Here is a 19300-nt window from a genome sequence, read left to right as displayed (position 1 = left end):
TGAGGGACGGCCAGACTCGGCGTCTTCCCGCCGCGGGTGTCCCCCCCCTCCCGGCGGGCGGGGAGAACGGGGAGAAGATGGCGGCCATTTTGTGCTTGCGCAGAGGCGAAGGTGGGGGCCCGGGTGCGGGGGGGATGGTGGGACCCGGCCGAGGGGGGGGGGGGGGGGGGTCTCACGTACCGACTCCTCTTCCTTCTCCATGCCCGTGGGCATCTGCGGCACGGCCCGGTTAATGGAGGCATATTCGGCCAAGTCAGGCAGGTCCTCGCAGCGGAAGACGGGCAGCGGCTTGGACGCGTCCAGCGCCCGGGCCCGGAACGACAGTTTGCTCATGTTAGGCGGCGATGGCGGCTCCGGCTGGGAAGGGGGGGGCGACAGCAAGCGCGCTCCGAGCTGAGAGCCGGACCCCGCCGAGCGATCTCATGGAGGGACCGGGGCTCCCCCGGCAGGGCGGGGCGCACTCCGACACGGGGCCCGGCGGCGCCCGCTGGCGCGGCTGGGCTGGGCGCTGGCTCCGCTCCTCCGCCGCTCCGGTTCCGCTCAATACGCCACGGCCAACATGGCGGACATTAAACCTCGACTGGCCGCCTCTTTCAGCCAACCCCAGCGCCACAGCCATTCCCACACTGCATCGCGCAGGGCGCGGGCACGGCGCCGCCCGGGGGGAGCGCGCGCAGCGCGGCCATGGCGGCGCGGGCTCGGGAGCGCGGGACGCTGCGAGCGGCCCGAGCGGGATCGAGAGCGCGGGAGGGCTCGGAGCTGCCGGAGCGGGATCGGGGCACCGGGATCGGGGGCGCAGCCGGGAGCAAAGGCGGCTTTAATAAGCGTGTGCGGCACCGCTCCGCCGGCCGCCAAGCTGTGCCTTGGAGCCGCGCTCCACTCCTGCCGGAGTGAGGCAGTTGGGGCAGCCCCCAGCCCCTCACCACGGGGGGAACCTCCCCTGGAGCCGCGCCTGACCATGACAGCTCTGGGAAACCTGGGCGAAAGAGGCGGGGAGGTGCAGGCCCCGACCTTTCCGGCCTCTTGGGGGCCAGACCGCGGGACAGCGGCGCCGGGCTCTGAATTCACCCCGACCCGGGTGGGCTGCGGTGCCCCCGGCCGCGGCCGGAGCGGCGCCCCGCGAGTGGGGGGGGTCCGACCGCGGGGCCCCCCCGGGAGCGCCCCTCGCCTCAGGGCGCGGCGCGGCTCCTCAGCCGCAGCCGCCCGCCGGGCTCTGTCCCTCCCCGCGTCACCGAACGGAGTTCGAGTCCGTGCTAAATAAAGGGGAAGCACGGGCCCCTGCCCGAAAACGGTGAAGAACCGTAATAACCGGGCACCTCCACAACAGCACTTCCACCCCGTTTCTCTGAGGTTTTCAGAAACTTAGTCCGACAGCAAATGCAGACACGTGAACTGGTTTAACCCTTGCGTGGACTTCAGTTATTATCAGTGACCCGCTCAAGCGAGCTCACCCCAGGCAAAGGGTAGAACTCACTTGAGCATGTCTGATTAGGGAAGCTCGTTTACATCTCAGTGAGTCGATTAAATTGATGCACTATTCGGCTCTAAGCAAGGAATCGGAAATGCCGAGTTACCCCGCTCTCGGTGCTCTCTGCACAAGCCGCCCCAGGGCATCCCAGCGCGGCCACAGGAACGTCAAACTCCGTTCCCGCCAGGCCAGAGCTGCAGCCGTCTAGCTAAGGAACACTACATGCTCAGGTATGTTCTCGCACCAGGTGATAATGGAATTCTAGTTCTGTAGTAAAATCCATCTTATTGAAGTTATGCTTATTTTCATTTAAAATGCGAGATAGGTGTGTTGACTGTCCCTCCAATTTTAATGCAAAATACTGTCGTTTTTACTGTCACACGAGAATTGGTAGACAGAACTTGTTCTTTATCACATACTACTCTTGGGAAACAGAACTTTCAGAAATACGGCATAGATATAACAAAAAAAAAAAATAGAAAAACCTTAGTTTGCTTCGCAATTTTAGAAGTTATCTCTATAACAGAAACAAAAGCCATTTAAAAAATCGCATCACCTCTTTAATAATGGTAATAATAATAATACCACCACCATTCTCAGCCTTAAGTCACTACTAGACACTAGGTGAAATATTACTAGATGCAGTTGTTAACAGCAGTTTCAAGCCAACAATTTGCATGACTGTTTTCCCTCTAGGTTTCCCAAACTGCTTAAACTGCAACTCATTTGGCTTCATAACCTCTCTGGGATGATAAATTCTACCGGTACTGCAAATAGGTAATGCAGTGGAAGACAGCTAGGGGCAATGAGACTTTTTTTTAGGAAGACTTGTTTGTTGGTTTGTTGTCTTTTTTTTGTTTGTTTGTTTTTTTTTAAGAAGAGTGGCATGAACTAAGGACTATCATTGTATTCATTTGTGTTTCATTAGTTACATCAGAACCAAATGTTTAAACATGCATATGGCTTTTTAGTCTAATTCTAAAGTTTAAAGCACACACTAGCTAGAAATATAATCCTAAAATAAATTGCCCGTAAAACATCTACACCCTTTTCCACAAATACCAAATAATTTAGTTTATCCAATTAGCAGAGAGATAAGGTGCTGAAAAAAAATCAACCCAAAAATCACAGTATGCCATCATAGATTAGCTTAGACTTAAAAAATTAAATGAAAATGAAACACCTGGCAGCTAAGCAAAAAATAAGGCCATTAAATACAACTCTCCACTTATTCTGATGAAAGGAAAACAATACATAATGAACATAATTGTAAGCAAAGTATTGAAAATATCCTAAACTATAAAGGAAGAATAATCAAATTCAAACTTATCCTTAATTGACCTTTGCATTTCCAACCCTGCCACAGGCTTGAGAAAAGTGCAGAGCAAGCAGAATGGACAATAACATTTGGATACAAAGAGGACAGTGCATTAAGAAAAAGTTTTGGCCTGAAACTCTTGGACTCATCAGCTTTTAATGTTTTGCCAATAAAAGATTGTATTTAAATATTTTGTAGCAGAAGATGATTAGGCCTCAAAATCAATTTGCTAATAAGATGGAAAGTGTGATAATTGAAAACAATGTGGCATCAGCCTTGATGTCCGTTCTGTAAAAGATGATGACAGGAAAAGGGTATAGAAAATAACCAGACTGGTATTTCCATTTTACCTTCCTTTCAGTTAGAAAATGCAGGTATATTTTAGATTTTTTCCCATTTTGTAGCTTTTACCAAAATGCACACTTTACATCTGTAGACATCAGTGCTGCACTATGACAGAATTGGTATGTTCTGTATAGTGACCAAAATACTCTTTGCAAGCTCTCAGTAAAAGAGCAGTAAGTATAAATTAATTTGTTGAACCAAAGTGCTACGTGTCTATTGAAAAAATTGAACTGTAAGGTAAAGTAACTGAAATATAATGAAAAGACATTTAGAATTGCTATCATTTTTTTTTAACTGCTGAAATAATTTGGGGCATTTCTTTAAGGCTTTATCTTTTTATGATCTCAAAACAATTAAAAGAACAAGCTTAACTAAAATGAAAGCACTTTATGTATCAGCTATGCAGCTAGTAAATATAACCATTTCAATATACATTCAAAAGTACAAAATTCAGGCTGAGCATTATGAGCAAAGATACAACTTGAGCCATGCACTTACAGACAGGGGTAGGGGTCTCTTGTGCTCTCTAACTTGGGTTTGTGAAGCCCAAAAACATAATTTGCTATTTTGGTTTGCAAATCCCGTGTACTGTTTGACAAGTTTTTACAAATTTTAGTATTTATTTAGTTTTATGGCTTAAAACCTCTCTGAGTTCAAGAAAGACTTCCAGTCATTTACTTAAGCATGAATTACAGCCTTTTGCACATGGGTTTAATATTGTCTCCCATTCTAGCAGCAACCATCACAAAAGTACTACACATGACGTGCATATAGGTTAAACCACGTCATTTTTGTTGCCTTCGAGCCTCAAGCATTTTGTATTTTAAGGACAGAAAATTCTAGGAGACAGTTGTTCAACTTAGGAAAAAAAAAAAAAAAGCAAGCTTTCTTAAACATTTCTGGGTTTGAGGTTTTTTTATTAGGATTTGTTCATATTTTGTATTACACTAAACTATACACTGACTTTCGTATCCATAAATATTTGCAATTTTTATTTTTCTCACTCTGTGACTACCTTACACCCTGCTTCTAATAACTCTTCACTTATTTATACAGCAATTTTGCTGACCTGGTTTTTTTGAATCCCTATAAATGCTGAGTATTCTGAACTGATAAGAAGTGTCACTGGTCTCTCCTGCTGCACACACTTTCAGTGTTCAAATATTAAGAAATGACACATTCTGAAGTTACCATACTTGGGTTTTTTTCCAGAATGCCTTACTCTTAGGGGTATTTGGAAAGATTCAGGCATCTCTTTTGTTCTGCAGTAAGCTTTTATGGATTTTGTATGTATATTCCTCTTTTACATTTGCTGGTGATGCTACTGTTCAAATTTGCTTCTCAGCTACCTTTCTTGTATGTGTTTTGTAACATTTCAGATAGCTGTATTATTTTAAATCATCTCAATGAGATACACAGAGTTTGAATTAAAATGAGATACATGTATGCAAATATGACACTTCATTATTTTATAAAATGTCATATTACAATAGAAAGTACATGCATACAGAAATTATCTTAATAGCATGAAGATTTCAACCATAAATGAATGGGTGTAATTCTTAGTGAATTTCACCTTATTTACTTGTATCAACTGTCTGTTTTAAAAGAGGTAATGGAACTGTCACACACATTTGAACAGTTCAGACACCACACTACAAAACTGGTGTAGAACACCTTTGTGATCACTTCTGCCACTTTTCTGAAAGATAATTTAGTGTTTCATAACTTTGGTGTCTCAAAGAATGGTATGATATATTCACTGAGTTATTTTATGTGTTCATGGTTGAGATGCAAAGCTTACTTGAAGTTCTCTGAATCATAATTTGAAGTAGTGACCAAGTAAATCTCTTCCTCTATTCTTGACTCAAGGAAGGGAGATTAATTTGTCTTATGTATATATATAAATTTTAGTGAGCAAGTAGGAACGTGTACTGCATGGCCAAATCCTTCAGTTACCTTATATTTTTTGTAAGCACTTCCAGTTTGGACTGCAGAATACCAAATAGAGATGGAAAAGGGATAATATTGCATTTAATAACCTATTTCAGTTACTGTTCAACAGAATATAAGTATGCATAATCCTTTAGATTCCAAAACTGCCGACAAAATTTTTAATATGGAGGTACAACAGGCAACAATCTTCCATGACTGAAAGGAAAATTTGAGTCCAGCATCCTCAGGGAAACTAAGCTGATACTCAAATGGATATGCCATGGAGCCATATCCAAAAGAGAAGGAAAAGCCACTAGACAGCAATTCTCTTACTGAGAAGAGACAAAACTAAGAGAGGAGCAGCAAAAGCTATTGCCAGATCTGTACTTTTCCAACAACAGACAAACTCTTAGAGGTGGTGGACGCATTTGTATCCATAGGCGGACTAGGAAGACTTCAAGAGGAATTAATTATTTAGGATTATTATTTTACAGACTCAACGTTTGTCCCAACATCACTTGACAGATAGGCAAGAAAATGGTAACATGGACTCTATCTGAAAGCATAAAGGATTTGATGGAGTTTTTTTAGTACTGTCAGAAAAGAATCAGTTTCCTTTATATAGCTTGTTTCGGAGACTTAAGTTTTTATGTGTCTAGGGAAAATGTTATAGTGGAAGCAATTATTCTTTTAGATACAGTGGTGGTAAAAAGACACAAATTATGCTGAGACTTCTGTCTTGAAATACATCTTCCCCTGTTTTAAGTTTTAATGGATTCAGAAGAATTTTAAGTGTTAGAAGTGATTTATGAGTTTCTCTTTCATGTTTTCATTCTGTAATACATATCCCCTCTAAAATACTATGCTAGACACACCTTGAATTCTTGATTTAGTCATCCAACTCATTTCACAAATTAATCTTTTAAGATTAAGTAGTAAGATAAAGAGGGACAAAACAAAATCAAAAAATGTCTGACTTTATGCTGTGGGTTGTTTTTTTTTTAATCTTTATCTAAAACATTTTGTGTTCTGACATACAAAACAATAGTAATACTAAAATCACAATTTATTAGGTAAACACAATTTGAGCTGGGTGGACTGGTTACCACCTCTTACTTAGGCATGGACTTCCGCAAACATCAGATTATAACACATGAATAATTTCTGAGTCTAGTAAATTTAATCACATGATTCTGTATGATTTCTAGTAGAAGAGCCAGGTGAAGGGCAAAAACCTTATGCTTTTCTTGCAAAAAACACCCAACACAAACAACAAAAAACGCAAGCAAGCAAACAAACAAAACAAAAAAGTAACCAAAACCACAACTGAGTTTAAAAAACAAAAAACAAAAAACCAAACAAATAAAAAAGCCCTACCTTATCCTGCCAACACAATTGCTAATTCATCAGTCAAAGAGCTAAGGATATCTATCTTTGATATTCTGCATAGTATAAGGTGGAAAGCTAAGAAAGGAAAACAGAAGTAGAGAAATTATCGCCGTACACGGGTCTGCACACTGTCCCAAATCCTTCAATTGACCATTAAGCTAAAAACAAACAAAAAACCCCCCACCACAAACACACATGGCATGACTATATAAACCTCAACTGCCAATGCTCACACCCCAACCCAGGATAAAGGGGTTAACTGGGGACAGGCTGTGTGCCTTTGCATGACTTCAGAAACTTACTTCTACCCTGGTAGTTGCCTGGCTCTATGTAAATGCAAATAAAATGGCAAATTCAGTTCAATAGGAAGACCCGAATGTCTTACTATTATATGCTCTAACTTTTTAGATTTTTACCTCACATTCCCAAGATAGAAATCCTGTCTTGCAAGTCAATCTATAAAAAATTGTTTCAAGTGCTTCAGGGCTCCTGGTTAGTATGATCAAGTATTTTCAAACTTCAGAATTATATTGCTGATGTTAAATAATGTGGAGTTACTACAGAAAGCCAAATGCTTTCAATTGCAGCTCCTGAATCAGAATGAAAGCATGTTATCTGCTTCCCTCAGACAATGAGGAAAACATTGACTTATTCCTAGACAGGAATTAGCTTGGCTTCAGAAATCTTTTGGTGCAGGAAAGTACATTTGCATCTTGGAATTAAGAGGCATTTCCTAACATATATGTTTAGTTTTTTCAATTTTAATGTTAGTGGGATCTACCTACATACCTACAGTGTGAGTGAACTCTGAATTCCACATCAAATTAATACAAATGTGTTATTAAATACCTTATACAGGCTATACCATCTTTACCTAAATAAATATGTCTCCAAAGAAATGAAAAATATACAAATAAGTCAGCTTTTGGATTTCAAAGGCTTGTTATTAGTCTGCAAGAATACAAATATTCTTTCAATTTTAGAAGTGGATTTTTTATGCAGTGTAGTTTGATTTATATTCAGTTAAGCATGAGTGAATGTTATAAAAATATTGCCTGTCTTCTGGGGTACAAATAATCATGATCATATTTATAGCTGAATGTTTATATATACACTCCAGAATGCATAAATTAATAATGCTGCACTAGTGGGAAAAAAAGGCCTAATGAATTAAGTTTGACTGTAAATATCCAGCAGAGGAGGCTAGTTCTGAATATAAAACTGATCAGATGAGACTGTTTTGAGATATCTATATCTGTATATCTTTAAATGATAGCAGAGGCATAAAAATATAAAACTCTGATAAGGTTAACCTGAAGAAAATACATTTTCTGAGGTTTTTCAACATTTAGAGAATGCAAACAACTTGTGGGAGATGGGCACATGTTGAGAGGGAAGTGTTTTGGTTTAGATGCAAACATGAAGTTGCTGTGAGAAGAAAAATAGAGAAATCAGATTAGATTATTTTCTCTGTCACTAATGTAGGTGGGCTATGGAAGCCCGAGGTGTTGTGATATCATCAGTGTTTTCTTCTCACCTCCCCGTGAAACCCCCAAATCTGCTGTAAGGGCAACCTGAGAAACACAGCCAAATGGAAAGTGGTTTTCTCAAATCCTTTAGATTATAAGCACATAAGACTTTAACCCCCTCGTCCATCTCTGATAAAGACACTCCATTCTCATTCTCTTATTGAGCAGTGTGTCAGTTTTACAGCTGTTTTGACATTCTGCTCCTCTGACCAAGAGAACACGACAGACCCCTGTCATTAACACCGGGGTTAATGTGCACCAGCCTTCTACTGGTCACATGTGCCAAGTCTGCTGAACTTCTGATTTATAAGCAACTCAAGAAGGGTGTTAGCATAAAGAGACACAACCTAATTAAAAAAAAAATCAAGGGAGAATATGAAAGATGGGAAGGAAAACAGTTTCTCACATTAAAGTAGCTCATCTGGAAGTCTGCTTGACTAGACCTTCCAAATCCCACAGATTCCCATAACACCCATTTTTTAACTTGGAAATTGATTCAGAGATGACAAAAGAAATCAGAATACTTTCTTATGGAATCTTCATTCATTATGTGCTTATAGATGAATATGGGCTAAACAGAAAGTGTCTATGCAGAGTCATCAGGTGTATGCTTTTTCCCCACTGTGTTATCCAGCATGATTTCTCCTTAGAAGATGCTGATTGTGGCACTTTTCTTGAATTGTGAATACACATCAAGATTTTCTGCCTTGTGGGGATACCTTTAAGACCATCAGAAATAATACAGCTGCTCTGCATTATAACATTTTAAATTAAATTTTAGATTTTCTTGAGAAAAAAACCTTTTGAATAAATCCATCTGGGTAACATGCCCTGTCTACCCCTGGCATTACAGATGAAAATCTGTCAGGTAAAAGGACCCTTTCAGAAAATTATCCTTTTAGTCATCAGGTCAAGGCACCACCAAGGTTCTTTAGTAAATAGAAAGGGATGTCCATAACGCTGAAATCCCCAGATCTGTCACCTGATTTTTTAGCCTGTTTAAACAAACATGGAAAGCTCACTCTTATTTGTGTTAATGAATATTCCAGATGCACACCCCTGTGAGGCCAGAGGTCTTGCTTCCATTTAGTAATTTTCTCAAGGCTCTGAAGGGAAGTGAGGATTAAGAGCTAACTTTTCATTACCTAAATCATGCACAGGTCAATATTAGCAAACTCAGGGGCATGGGATATGTCTGATGAAGTGAGGACATTCACATCTGAACTAATCACAGGAGGCAGATGGAGACCTGATCAGGATACTCAGTTAAGTTTAAGATACGGTTCTTATCACAGCAGAAATCCAAGATTTGGTTGTGTCTGTTGGTTTGTTATTTTGCTGTTGTTGGGGTCCTTTTGTTGTTCATTTTTTAAAGCTGTGATTTACTTGGTTTGTTTCTTTCCACTGAGGATTACAGATTTAACAATACTCATCTAAAGGCATGTGAAAGAAGTTCTACATTAAATGTATACAATACAGGGATTCAAATTCACTCAGAAGCACAACTTACTGTAAATCTAGGGAAGCACGAGTTAATACCACCTTACAGGCCTATTTCCCAGATCTCTAACCATGCACTTGTCCCAAGGAACAACCAAAACCGAACCTAACAAAAAGAAGACTGCTCTGGGGGGAACAAATCTGCTCACTGTTCCCTGGAATTCCTACATTTTACATTTAAACATTTTTGAATAAAATCCATAAGACAGTTCTGGAAGCAGGGATGAGATCCAACCCCACCTTTTCCTCTGGAAATCCCAGACCTCAATGCAGTGTAAAATCTAACTCATCCTTTTCCCATTCCCTAGCAAAAGTGATCCAGGTTCTCCTCAGTAACAGAAGATGGCGAGTCAGCATCCCCCATTTTCAGTCATTTGCTCCAACTCAGAATTCCTGTGAACTACATTTAGAGCACTTGCTATTTTTACTGGTGCTCCAAGCAAGACATTGCGTCTGTAACTACTATTTTCTGTTGTATGGTGTTGGATGGCTCTGAGCAACTTTCCATTTACCATCCAGGAGCATCCAAGAGCATCCCTGCACAAGTAGTGAAGACTAGGACTCCCGTATTATTTGGCAGTTCCCATCTCTCTGTTGTTTATATCGGGAGATAAGCAGAGAGAATAATTTTTAGCAAATGTACTGACTTCTTAAGCACTGCAATACCTTCTGACCACCAATTTTAGGCTTTAGCTACTATCAGTAGAGAATTGATGAACAAACCTTCCTATTAAGGAATTTTATAGTATTGGTATTATCTTGCTCCTGGACAGTCCATACAGACACGTTATACTGGAAATGTGACTTAGCGAAGAGTCTAAAGGAGCCCACAGGACCTGAATCCACTGGTGTGTGGTCACATCTGTCCAAGGCATATTTTGTTGCTCCCAGCAACAAGACAGAAATTCTATTTCAAAGCACTGACATTCCCCCACCCTGTATATTTACTAAAGAATTTAAAATCTAGGATTGTCTCTTCATTGTAACATGAATTGACTTCTTGTGCTATTTGCTAAGAGAGGAAAAATATGAAGACTGCTAAAAGGTGGAAGGATGTGCTAGCTATAGCAGCTCCTCTGGCATATAGGAATTAGAGCAGATAATTTCATAACACTGAAAGGTCATGCAAATATCAGTCTGGAAGAGGTGTGGAGAGACCTCACTTTGTACAGGATGAGAGTCTGAAGCAGGTGTGTAATATATTGTCCTTTGTTCACAGCTGGGAAACAGATGATCCTTGAAGTAAGTTTAAAAATAATTATTCATTGGTACGAGTTGATGCTGACAAGTATGATGTGGAGAAGTACAGCTAGCAAAGTCATGAAATAAGAAAGGTGAGAAACAAGAATATGTCACAAAGTCTCCAATGTAAAGACAGCCCCCCCACCCTTGAAATCTTGTTGAATCAAGAACACAATGAATACTTTAAAATCCTCAAAAGATAACAGACAGAAATCCCAGGCACCAAGGTATATTATCAGCATAGGAAACTGGAGAGCACAACATATGAGAAGCAAGGGGTATGGCTTTTGTTTGAACTGAGCCCCAAACAACTTTCTTCTACACCACCAGCCCACTTCTGAGGAACTGTCTGCACAGAATTTTGGTTAACTTTGGAAGTTGATTATATCTGCCTGGGATCTACACATCTTGCACTACTATGACAATTTTAGACAGCCATTTTTACCGTGACTCTTACTTGAGTACATAATACTAGTAATATTCATAAGAAGAATGTCACGAAGGCACAAAGAACATTTTGGTCAGCCAGGTTGAGTTAAGCTCTTGAAAAAGATTGATTTATAGTAGGATGCCATACTTCAAACAATTTTAAGCCAAGAGACCCAAATATCTTTTAAAGGTGTGTGGAGTCTATATAGACTTTCTAGGTAAAAGGGAAACTGTATTAGAAGAAAAATATATTAGTTTTGTCACCTTAGAAATGGAGGTACATATAAGGGAGAAAATTTTAAAACCCACCAAAAAAAGTTCTTATGCTTTAGGTCCTGGAATTCCACATACAGTAATTTCAGAAGGAGCAGGTGGGGAAAACACAATAAAGATTGAGCCACCCCACAGAAATTTGTCTTCCAGGAATTTCTGCAGAAGATGCAGGGAGTACTCCTTACTGGCAACACAATGGCTCAAAAAGGAAGGAGGAGATAAGTGAGAAAACCACTGAATTGGAGAAGATCAGTACTTCACTCTTCTCACCTTATGATTTGATAGGAGTAAAACCAGACACTTTCATCAGATGCAGCTTTGAAGTTGCAAAACCACAACCAAAGTTAAAGAGTAGCCCCAGCTGAATGGGAGAGAGAGCAGCAAGTGTGAAGCGAGTTTCCATTCAGATTTCATGCTCTTGCTGACTTCACTGAGCTCGAACTGACTCTGAGCAGCAAGATCACAACTATCAGTTTGTTCATGGCCTGCATGCACAGGCTGCAGCCACAAGAAATAGTCACTTTCATGGTGCGGGATGATAAGAAAAGCATGAAAATACCTTCAGTAAGCAACTCAGTTTATCATTTGCTCAGTACTGTTGTCCATGGATGAGCACACTGAACATTGGTCTAAACGATGTCAAAAAGAAAAGTTGCATCAGAATTAAATAACCAGTGATTCTCTAAGATTGATAATAATTGTAATAGATTCAACAACAACTGGCACTATTTCTATTGGCATAAACTGTGCCCAAAATGCCAACTTTATGTCCTAGTGATCAAGTCTCAGAAATGGAAATGGAGGACGGCCAAAATCCACACTTTCTAAGAGGGTTTATATCTTGATAGTTGTCCTCAAGATCTAAGAGTTGTACCAGGACACCAAAGAAGTAATGGCCATATTGCACTGTCATAGGCCACCAGGTCTCTGCTTCAGCAAGAATCCATAAAAGCAGATGTTGTCTGACAGAGCAGAGATGATAAAAGCTGACTGCTCTCTTGGATATATGTTTGTTACTGGCAGAAGGTGGCAAGATGTATTTTACCTAAGACAGAAGCAAAATCTACCTTCCTTTAAAAAAAAATAACAAATAAGACACCATTACAGAGATCTACTGAAGTTGTATATCAGTTTCCATAAAACTAGTTAACTTAATGATCAAACTTCCTTTTAAAATAAAATCTAAATGCATTTTTGAAGATTTAAACATTCATGAGAAGTTTAGAGACTGTTTCGAACTGCCTAGTATTGTCAAATTTATTCTTTGAAAATACTGAAGACATTGAAATGTGAAATAGATGCAAAGGCCTCTAAAATTATCAGCTTTTATCACTCCAAAATAACAGGCACATTGATTCCTTAAAAATGTGTTAAATTTAATGTCAAATTTGTTCCTGAACCTGTTGAGTTTCCAATATATGCTCTGATCATGGGCTTGACTATGTCTTCCCACCCCTCTTAGAACATTAATCACTTCTGTTTTCTTACACCTAATATGGACGTTAGCAGAAAGCCTTCTAATCCTTTTGCACTTAGAACCGAGGTGATCTGTAGGTTGTAACAAAAGAAAACAACACACATTAACATATATCTATTTATAAATACATGTAAAATGCATGCTCCACTTAGCAATAGGAAAGAAACCCACCCACCTCAGGTGAATCCTCTTAAAATCTGAAGGACTATGTTAGGCTTTCCCTTCTTTTCAACCCCACCTTCATACACAACCCAAACTCCTATAGACTTCATTAGGAGATTTCCATATGCAAGCACGCGAGCAAGGGGGACCCTAGGGCTTGATAACCAGCCGTGGATGGAACCTTTAACTTCGCAACAAGCAAACAATGGACTAGTTGCACAATAAGTGTGTGCCAAACCCTTCCATATTGGCTGCAAAAAATAATTTAAAAACCTTTCATCTGCAGCCACTGTAAGATTATTTTGGGGGTGAGACCAAAAAATCTCATCACTGAGGAAAACTGGACTCTAGGTACAGAATTGAAAAAAAAAATTAAGGATCTGCTTCATTACACAAACCAGCGAAAGGGTGAGGTCATGCCTCTGCCGGGCCATAGTTCATGCGACACCACAATTTTCCAGAGATACAATTTCATCGCCATTCTAACTAATTTGCAGTTACTTTTGATACAGAGAAAAGGAAAAGATACAATAGATCAACCCGTGCCCCACCTTTCTCCCCCCGGCCCCCTCCCCCTTTAGAGCCAGGGACAGGAATTGTTTCGGAGCCCCACAGCGCCACCAGCACAGAGCAATGCAAAACAAAAAAGATCTCCCACCGGGTGAAAAAAAAAAAAAAAAAAAAAAAAAAAGGAAAGAGCCTAGAAAAATGCCAAAAATTACAAAATGTCTCCCAAATGTACCTTCTTGGAAGAAAAAAATCAAAGAAAACACTCAACCCCCTCCCCCTCCCCCCCCCCCCCAAGAAAAACCAAACAACCCAACACCAAGGCATCTAAGTGAAGTGTGGGGAAATAAGAACCTTTATATAACTAATGCTTTAAGCTAATTACCACAAGAGCTGGAATTTGTAAAGAAAAAGGTCAGTGTTTATTAAGAGACATAACTTCATATAAACCCTCTTATGTCCATCTCTACCTTCACCATACCAAGGGCAGTTTTCCCCCTTACTTTAGACCAAAGTAATCCATCAAGAGCCATCACAAATGGCATTGTAAACTCTTTTAGCCACCATCAGACCATAAAGCAGCAACATAATACGCCTCTTTATACAGGAGAGCTGCATTATATTTATATAGACAGTCACATATTTGGTCCTGGATCCATTTATTACTCGGTAAAGAATTCCCCCCTGCCCCCCCCGCCCCAACAAAAAGCCAGAACCAGAAAAAAAAACCCAAGTCCATCTGGAAAATATTTGAGTTCTTATACTCCTAAATTTAAGTTAAATTGCTTTTGATCTTCGCTTGTATAAAATTTTAAAGAGGAAACAAAACTGACTTCAGTAATTGTCGCTATTAAGGAGACACCGTTGGGTGGGATACACATGAAATCAAAGCTATGAAAAATACAAAACTACGTTTTGTTCATCAACACAACGAAAATCCTCCACAGCACTAATACACGCCAAAAACCCGCAGAAACGAGTATTTTTGGTTAAAACCACAAACTTACCTTCGAAGAAGGAAGCCCTTGCAAAAGGGCTGTAACAATATGGACTGCATACTCGCTCTCCTACAACCAGCCACCTCCATGCTGCAAAGGGCTTCCCGAACATCCTTAAAATATTTCGCAAATGCAGAAAGTGAGACTTTTTCTTTTCTTTTTTTTTTTTTTTTTCCTCCTTCTCTCTCTTCTTTCCTCCCCCTCCCCGTCACCCCGCCAGGATCGCCGGGCGAGGAAGGAGGCGGCTTCCCGAGGGTCGGCGGGCGATGTCGGCGGGCGGCCGCAGCCGGGGCGGGGGACCCGGTGCCGCCGGGGTCACAACTTTGCCGGGGCCGGCGTTGGCTCGATGGGCTCCGCGGGCAGCGGCGCCCCCGCCCGCCCCCCCGCTCCCCCCGCCGCCGCCGCCTGGAAAAATGCAGTGTGCCATTTTACACCCGCCTCTGGAGCACACAGGACCAAAGTCTAGCGCTGGTTTTCGGTGACACTGCAAAACTACGGCTCGCCCCGCGCAACCCCACGCCTCATCCTCCCCTCGGAGAGAGCAGCCGCCTCTTGAGAATTAATAAAGAAAGACAGCTGGAAAAAATAATTCCGAGACTTCGCCGTTTTCCCTCCGTCCCTCCCCCCGCCCCCGCCCCCACTCCGAACCCCGCAGCAAGTTTGTGCCGCCCGGCGCATCCCTCGGCCTCCCCCCGCGGCACCCCCGCACCCCCGCCCCGCCGGGCTCCGGCAGCCTCGCAGCATCCGAAAGAGCCAGTCATGCCTGAAACAAAATCCATGATTCCTGGAAAGTGGAGAGGCTTGAATCCCAACAAATACTCAATTTACTTACAATTATAAATACCTACCTTATGAAAGAACTAAATTAACACTAAATTCAACAGATACATCCGTTACGGCAGGAATAGTTTTTCCATAAATACTGTTTTAAAAACCCCTCCTTATACTGACTGACAGAATTCTACCATGCTGCCCACAAACAAAATGGCTGTGGCACCGAGTTTTTTGGTTCCTCCCACTGTGCCTCCCCCTGGCCTCCAGGAAGTGGTAGAAATCCAAAATAAAATCCGCACGAAAAGTACAATACATCAGCCAAACTCGGCACGGCACCACCAGTCAGCATCGGGAGGGAAGCACATTCACCAACATTGTAGTTTCTCGAGGATTTTTATTGTTTTTAAAAGGGCATCAATCACTGGGAATTTACATCACTGTGTAATTTGAACTTCCTGCTTTACATATTTATAAGGTCTTTCACCTATCTTGGCAGGCTTTCAAATTAAGTGGGTTGGGAAATTTGATGCTGTGGCTCTAGTTTGTGAGCTGAGTCAGGTAGTGCCTGCTGGAGCTGGGCTCTGAAAAGACGGGCAAATTCTAACATCTTCGCTGTTCAGTGCAAGATAACTTCAGCACAGAGAGGCCCCTGGAAAGAGGATTCTCAACGGAAACTGAAATTTAGGCCTCTTGCACATAAATACACGCTTTGTAGTATTTATAATTTTGCATTTGTGGTTCACAGCAGTCTGCTTGAATCATGATCTCTGTGGAAATAACCTTGGATTTTCTCTTATTATGACCCCCGTTTAGTGTTGCAGCCCTTTTACTTTTGTGACATTCACCTTAAAATAAAAATAAACAGGAAAATATAGCATATTTCTATTAGGGATTATGATAAAAATGTCACTATGTGGTCCTCTGTCTGAGCCACCAATCTTGCCAGGCAGTAGCACAGCTCTTTTTGCATGCTGCCTCGTGGGCTCCGTAGGGCCTGACTCATTTCCCGTGAGAATCCTTTTCCTGCCTTTAGGAGGAGTTACAATGGAGACAGGCTGTCAGACCTGCCGAGCCTGATCCAGCCCTATATTAAAAGACTTGAATTAATATTCTCACCTACTGCTATTCTAAACGTTTTTTCAGAGGCATTGAAAAAACAGTGGATTTGGTGATGTTTTTCCTGAAGTGCCTCATATTTCTAAAAAAAAAAAATCTGCAAAAAACCTGGAGCAAATTTTGCCATTGTTATAATTTGTTTGTATGATCATGTTATCTAGCAGCCTTAATCGCGAGCTGTGATTATAATGTTATATTGTATAGGAATATAGGGCAAAAAGATAATTCCTGCCCTGAAGAGCTCAAAAGTATAAGACAAAAGACAGCAGATGGCTATGGGCAGATGAGGGAAACAATGAGACTGTATTGATCAGCAGGAAAGGCACAGTTTGCAACACACCATCAGTCGAACTCTTGTTTCTGTGTATACTTCATGGCAAAGAAGACAAAAGGTGGGATTTGCTGAAGAAAATTAATCAGGTTTTGTGGTTGTTGAAAGAAAACTCCAGCAAGAAGGACAGCATGGAAGAAAGCACAAAGATGTTTGAAAAAGCAGCAGGTGAACTACAGAAACCTAATCAAATTGGCATTAATCTTTGTATAATGACAGAAAATAGATAAGGGGGAAGTAGGCTATTGAAAGCATTGAAAATACAGATGCAAAACTTACGTTTGAGACAGAAAAGGCAATGAAAGGATCCAAAAGGCATGGTGGAAAAATCATAAACCAGGCCTGCTAGCAGTAAACAATCCCTAGGAAAAATATGGGCCTGAAGAGATGTAGCACACTCTTTTATAGGAACAAAAGTGTTGTTCTTAACCATGAGTTTGGGACTACGTGTTGTCTGTGCCTTCCTCCTAGTTTGCATTTAGTGAATTCTTAAGTCCTGCTCCTGGTGGTAATGTTTAGTATATGAACATATGATTACTAAAGGGTCCCCTCAAAGCTGTTAATATGAATGGATAAGCACATAGGAAGGTTGGGGCCAAACTGACCTTGCATACTGGGAAGGTTCCTTCTTCCCGTCACTTGTTTTTGGAGAAACCTTCATCTACCAGCAATGTCCCATAGATTATTGTATTCCTTACACTAGCACAGGTCTGACAGAGCCCTCAGGTGCATGGTGGAGGGGCAGAAAGTGTGGGGTATGCCCAGCCCCCACCCTGGAGGGACGTCTGCTGAGATAAAGAGAGTGCTCCCTCTCCCAGCAGGACTCCCCTGGAAAGGGAGCTACGTGCAGTTACGGCGAGAAGAAGACAAACCCAGAATCCTCTGGGAGACCCTATGCAGATCCTTTGTAACCCATTGGCCCTTACCCTCTGGCACCAACCTCCTGTATCCCTATAAAGCCAGCCCCCTGCCCCTGCGGGGGCGGAGAGATGCTTGTCCCTGGCTCCCGTTCGACTAACTAATAAAGCTGCCTCGTGCGGAACAGCTACACGAGCCTCTCGTCTCTCCCTGGTCCGGCCTGGAGGCTGCCCTGCAGAGCTGAGCTGAAATCACGAGCTGACAATCACTAAAGAGCTGACAGCTTCTGCAAGGGCCCTCCTAGGCAGCAGCTGAGGGAAGACACCGGGCCTCGGGAAGACGATCTCTTTTGGGACCATCTCTCTGGACCGGTCACAGCTTCCTTGGTCAGAGCTACTGACCCCACACCAGCTGCCATAGAAAGGGCTCTGGTGTAGGGCATAGCTACATCCAGGAGAGCAAATCATACTTGGGCGGTGAAGGGGAAGTATGGTCAGGGCTCAGAGCCCTCTCAGGACATCATTTACTATGTTGCTGTGGGTTTTTAAACACTTTTTCTTTATTTTCCGCATTTGCAGTAGTAGCAGACACATATTTTCAAACTCTTTGTACTTCTTTTGCACAAAATACCTTAGATAACTTTGCATTTATTACGAGGCTCTTAAGTATGTTGGCTAGTTGTGCTATAACTTGGGGTTAAACACTGCACAGTAAATAAGCTCAAATAAGCGAAGCCTTGGTGAATGTCTGTGGAATTACTGTGGTGTGGCAAATGTGAGAGAATTTGGCTGGATTCCTTTGTTGCAGGCTAAACTAAACTGCAACTGTCCCAAATTTCCTTCAGATTTGAAGCTTACAAGTTCTGTAGATAAGCTGATGTATGGTAACAGTTTAAGCCAGAGTCATTTTCTCTCATGTTGGATCTCATAATCAGTTTTAACTCAAAACAGTGTATATCAAGTGCTAGATGTTAAGAATTGAGATAGGGATTGAAATACACATTTGCGACTGTTTTTTTTAAATCTGAATAAGTGTTCCAAGAAAAGTTGAACCATATGTTCTCAGGCTTTAAGAATAACCTTCACTTGACTTGATGTCAAATTTCCCCAAAATTCTTACAGTAGAGTAACTGAAAAAACACCATCATCCATTCTGCACTTTTCTAAAGCTTTGTTCAATGCTTGGTGTGAATGTTTGTGTTGAGATTTTGCTCAAAAACAGGGAAATAGAATATCTGTACAGGAGCAAAGAAAAAAACTAGCTACTTTTTAGGATTTAGACTAACACACAAAAAAAGTGACTAAAATCTCATAGCACTTAAATAAAAGCTTCTTATTGAAATTAGAGAAACCACTTTCTACATTCTGCTTGCAGTATAATTGATTTTATTATTCTTTATCTTTCATTTGCATTAATCTTTATCTTGCCCATAAAGATTTAACTCTACCACCATATTTTCCAAGTAGCTCTCGATCTCTACACTTGTAATAAACAAATTACACTGATCTTCTTTTGACAATATTTTCTTGATGTCTTTAGGAAGTGAATTTCCAGTCCTGTTAAGTCAGTAAATCATTAGGTAGGTAGCAAGAGCTGGAGGATATAAAAGTGCTTCTGCAACTCGTATGTAAATGATCATTTGTTTTCTT

General features: G+C 41.3%; 2 protein-coding genes across 12 annotated transcripts in view; one reads left to right on the top strand and one right to left on the bottom strand.

Moving 5' to 3' along the window:
• The window catches only part of EPC1 (enhancer of polycomb homolog 1), a 65070-nt gene extending 49505 nt beyond the window's left edge, over nt 1–15565 (bottom strand). Inside the window, exons 1-2 of one of the 9 annotated variants that reach the window (XM_048293494.1) lie at nt 15421–15565; nt 14582–14685 (exon numbers count right to left, since the gene is read on the bottom strand). Coding sequence is in view for 7 of the 9 variants with exons in the window: in XM_048293552.1 (XP_048149509.1) it covers nt 181–333 (153 nt within the window). In the remaining 2 variants the exon portion in view is untranslated. Of the gene's footprint in view, nt 1–180; nt 490–14581; nt 14794–15420 lie in introns of those variants that run through there. The other 8 variants (XM_048293545.1, XM_048293552.1, XM_048293562.1 and 5 more) reach the window with 8 other exon arrangements.
• On the top strand, nt 560–14876 carry LOC125321182 (translation initiation factor IF-2-like). 3 transcript variants are annotated; one of them, XM_048293587.1, is made up of 3 exons: nt 560–1698; nt 10704–10818; nt 14793–14876. In XM_048293587.1, exon 1 carries the CDS (start codon nt 560–562, stop codon nt 1259–1261), a length of 702 nt encoding a protein of 233 aa, XP_048149544.1. In that variant the 3' UTR covers nt 1262–1698; nt 10704–10818; nt 14793–14876. The 3 variants fall into 3 exon arrangements, with proteins under 3 accessions (XP_048149544.1, XP_048149553.1, XP_048149537.1); XM_048293596.1 differs by lacking the exon at nt 10704–10818; XM_048293580.1 differs by lacking the exon at nt 14793–14876 and having other exon boundaries at nt 10704–13717.
• Nucleotides 15566–19300: the final 3735 nt, after the last annotated feature.

Source organism: Corvus hawaiiensis, chromosome 1 (assembly GCF_020740725.1).
Source record: "Corvus hawaiiensis isolate bCorHaw1 chromosome 1, bCorHaw1.pri.cur, whole genome shotgun sequence".
NCBI lineage: Eukaryota > Metazoa > Chordata > Aves > Passeriformes > Corvidae > Corvus > Corvus hawaiiensis.
This window is presented reverse-complemented; position numbering and strand designations above follow the sequence as displayed.

Excerpts from the sequence above, each read along its gene's own strand:
- LOC125321182 (XM_048293596.1), top strand. The coding sequence starts at position 560 with ATGGCGGACATTAAACCTCGACTGGCCGCCTCTTTCAGCCAACCCCAG.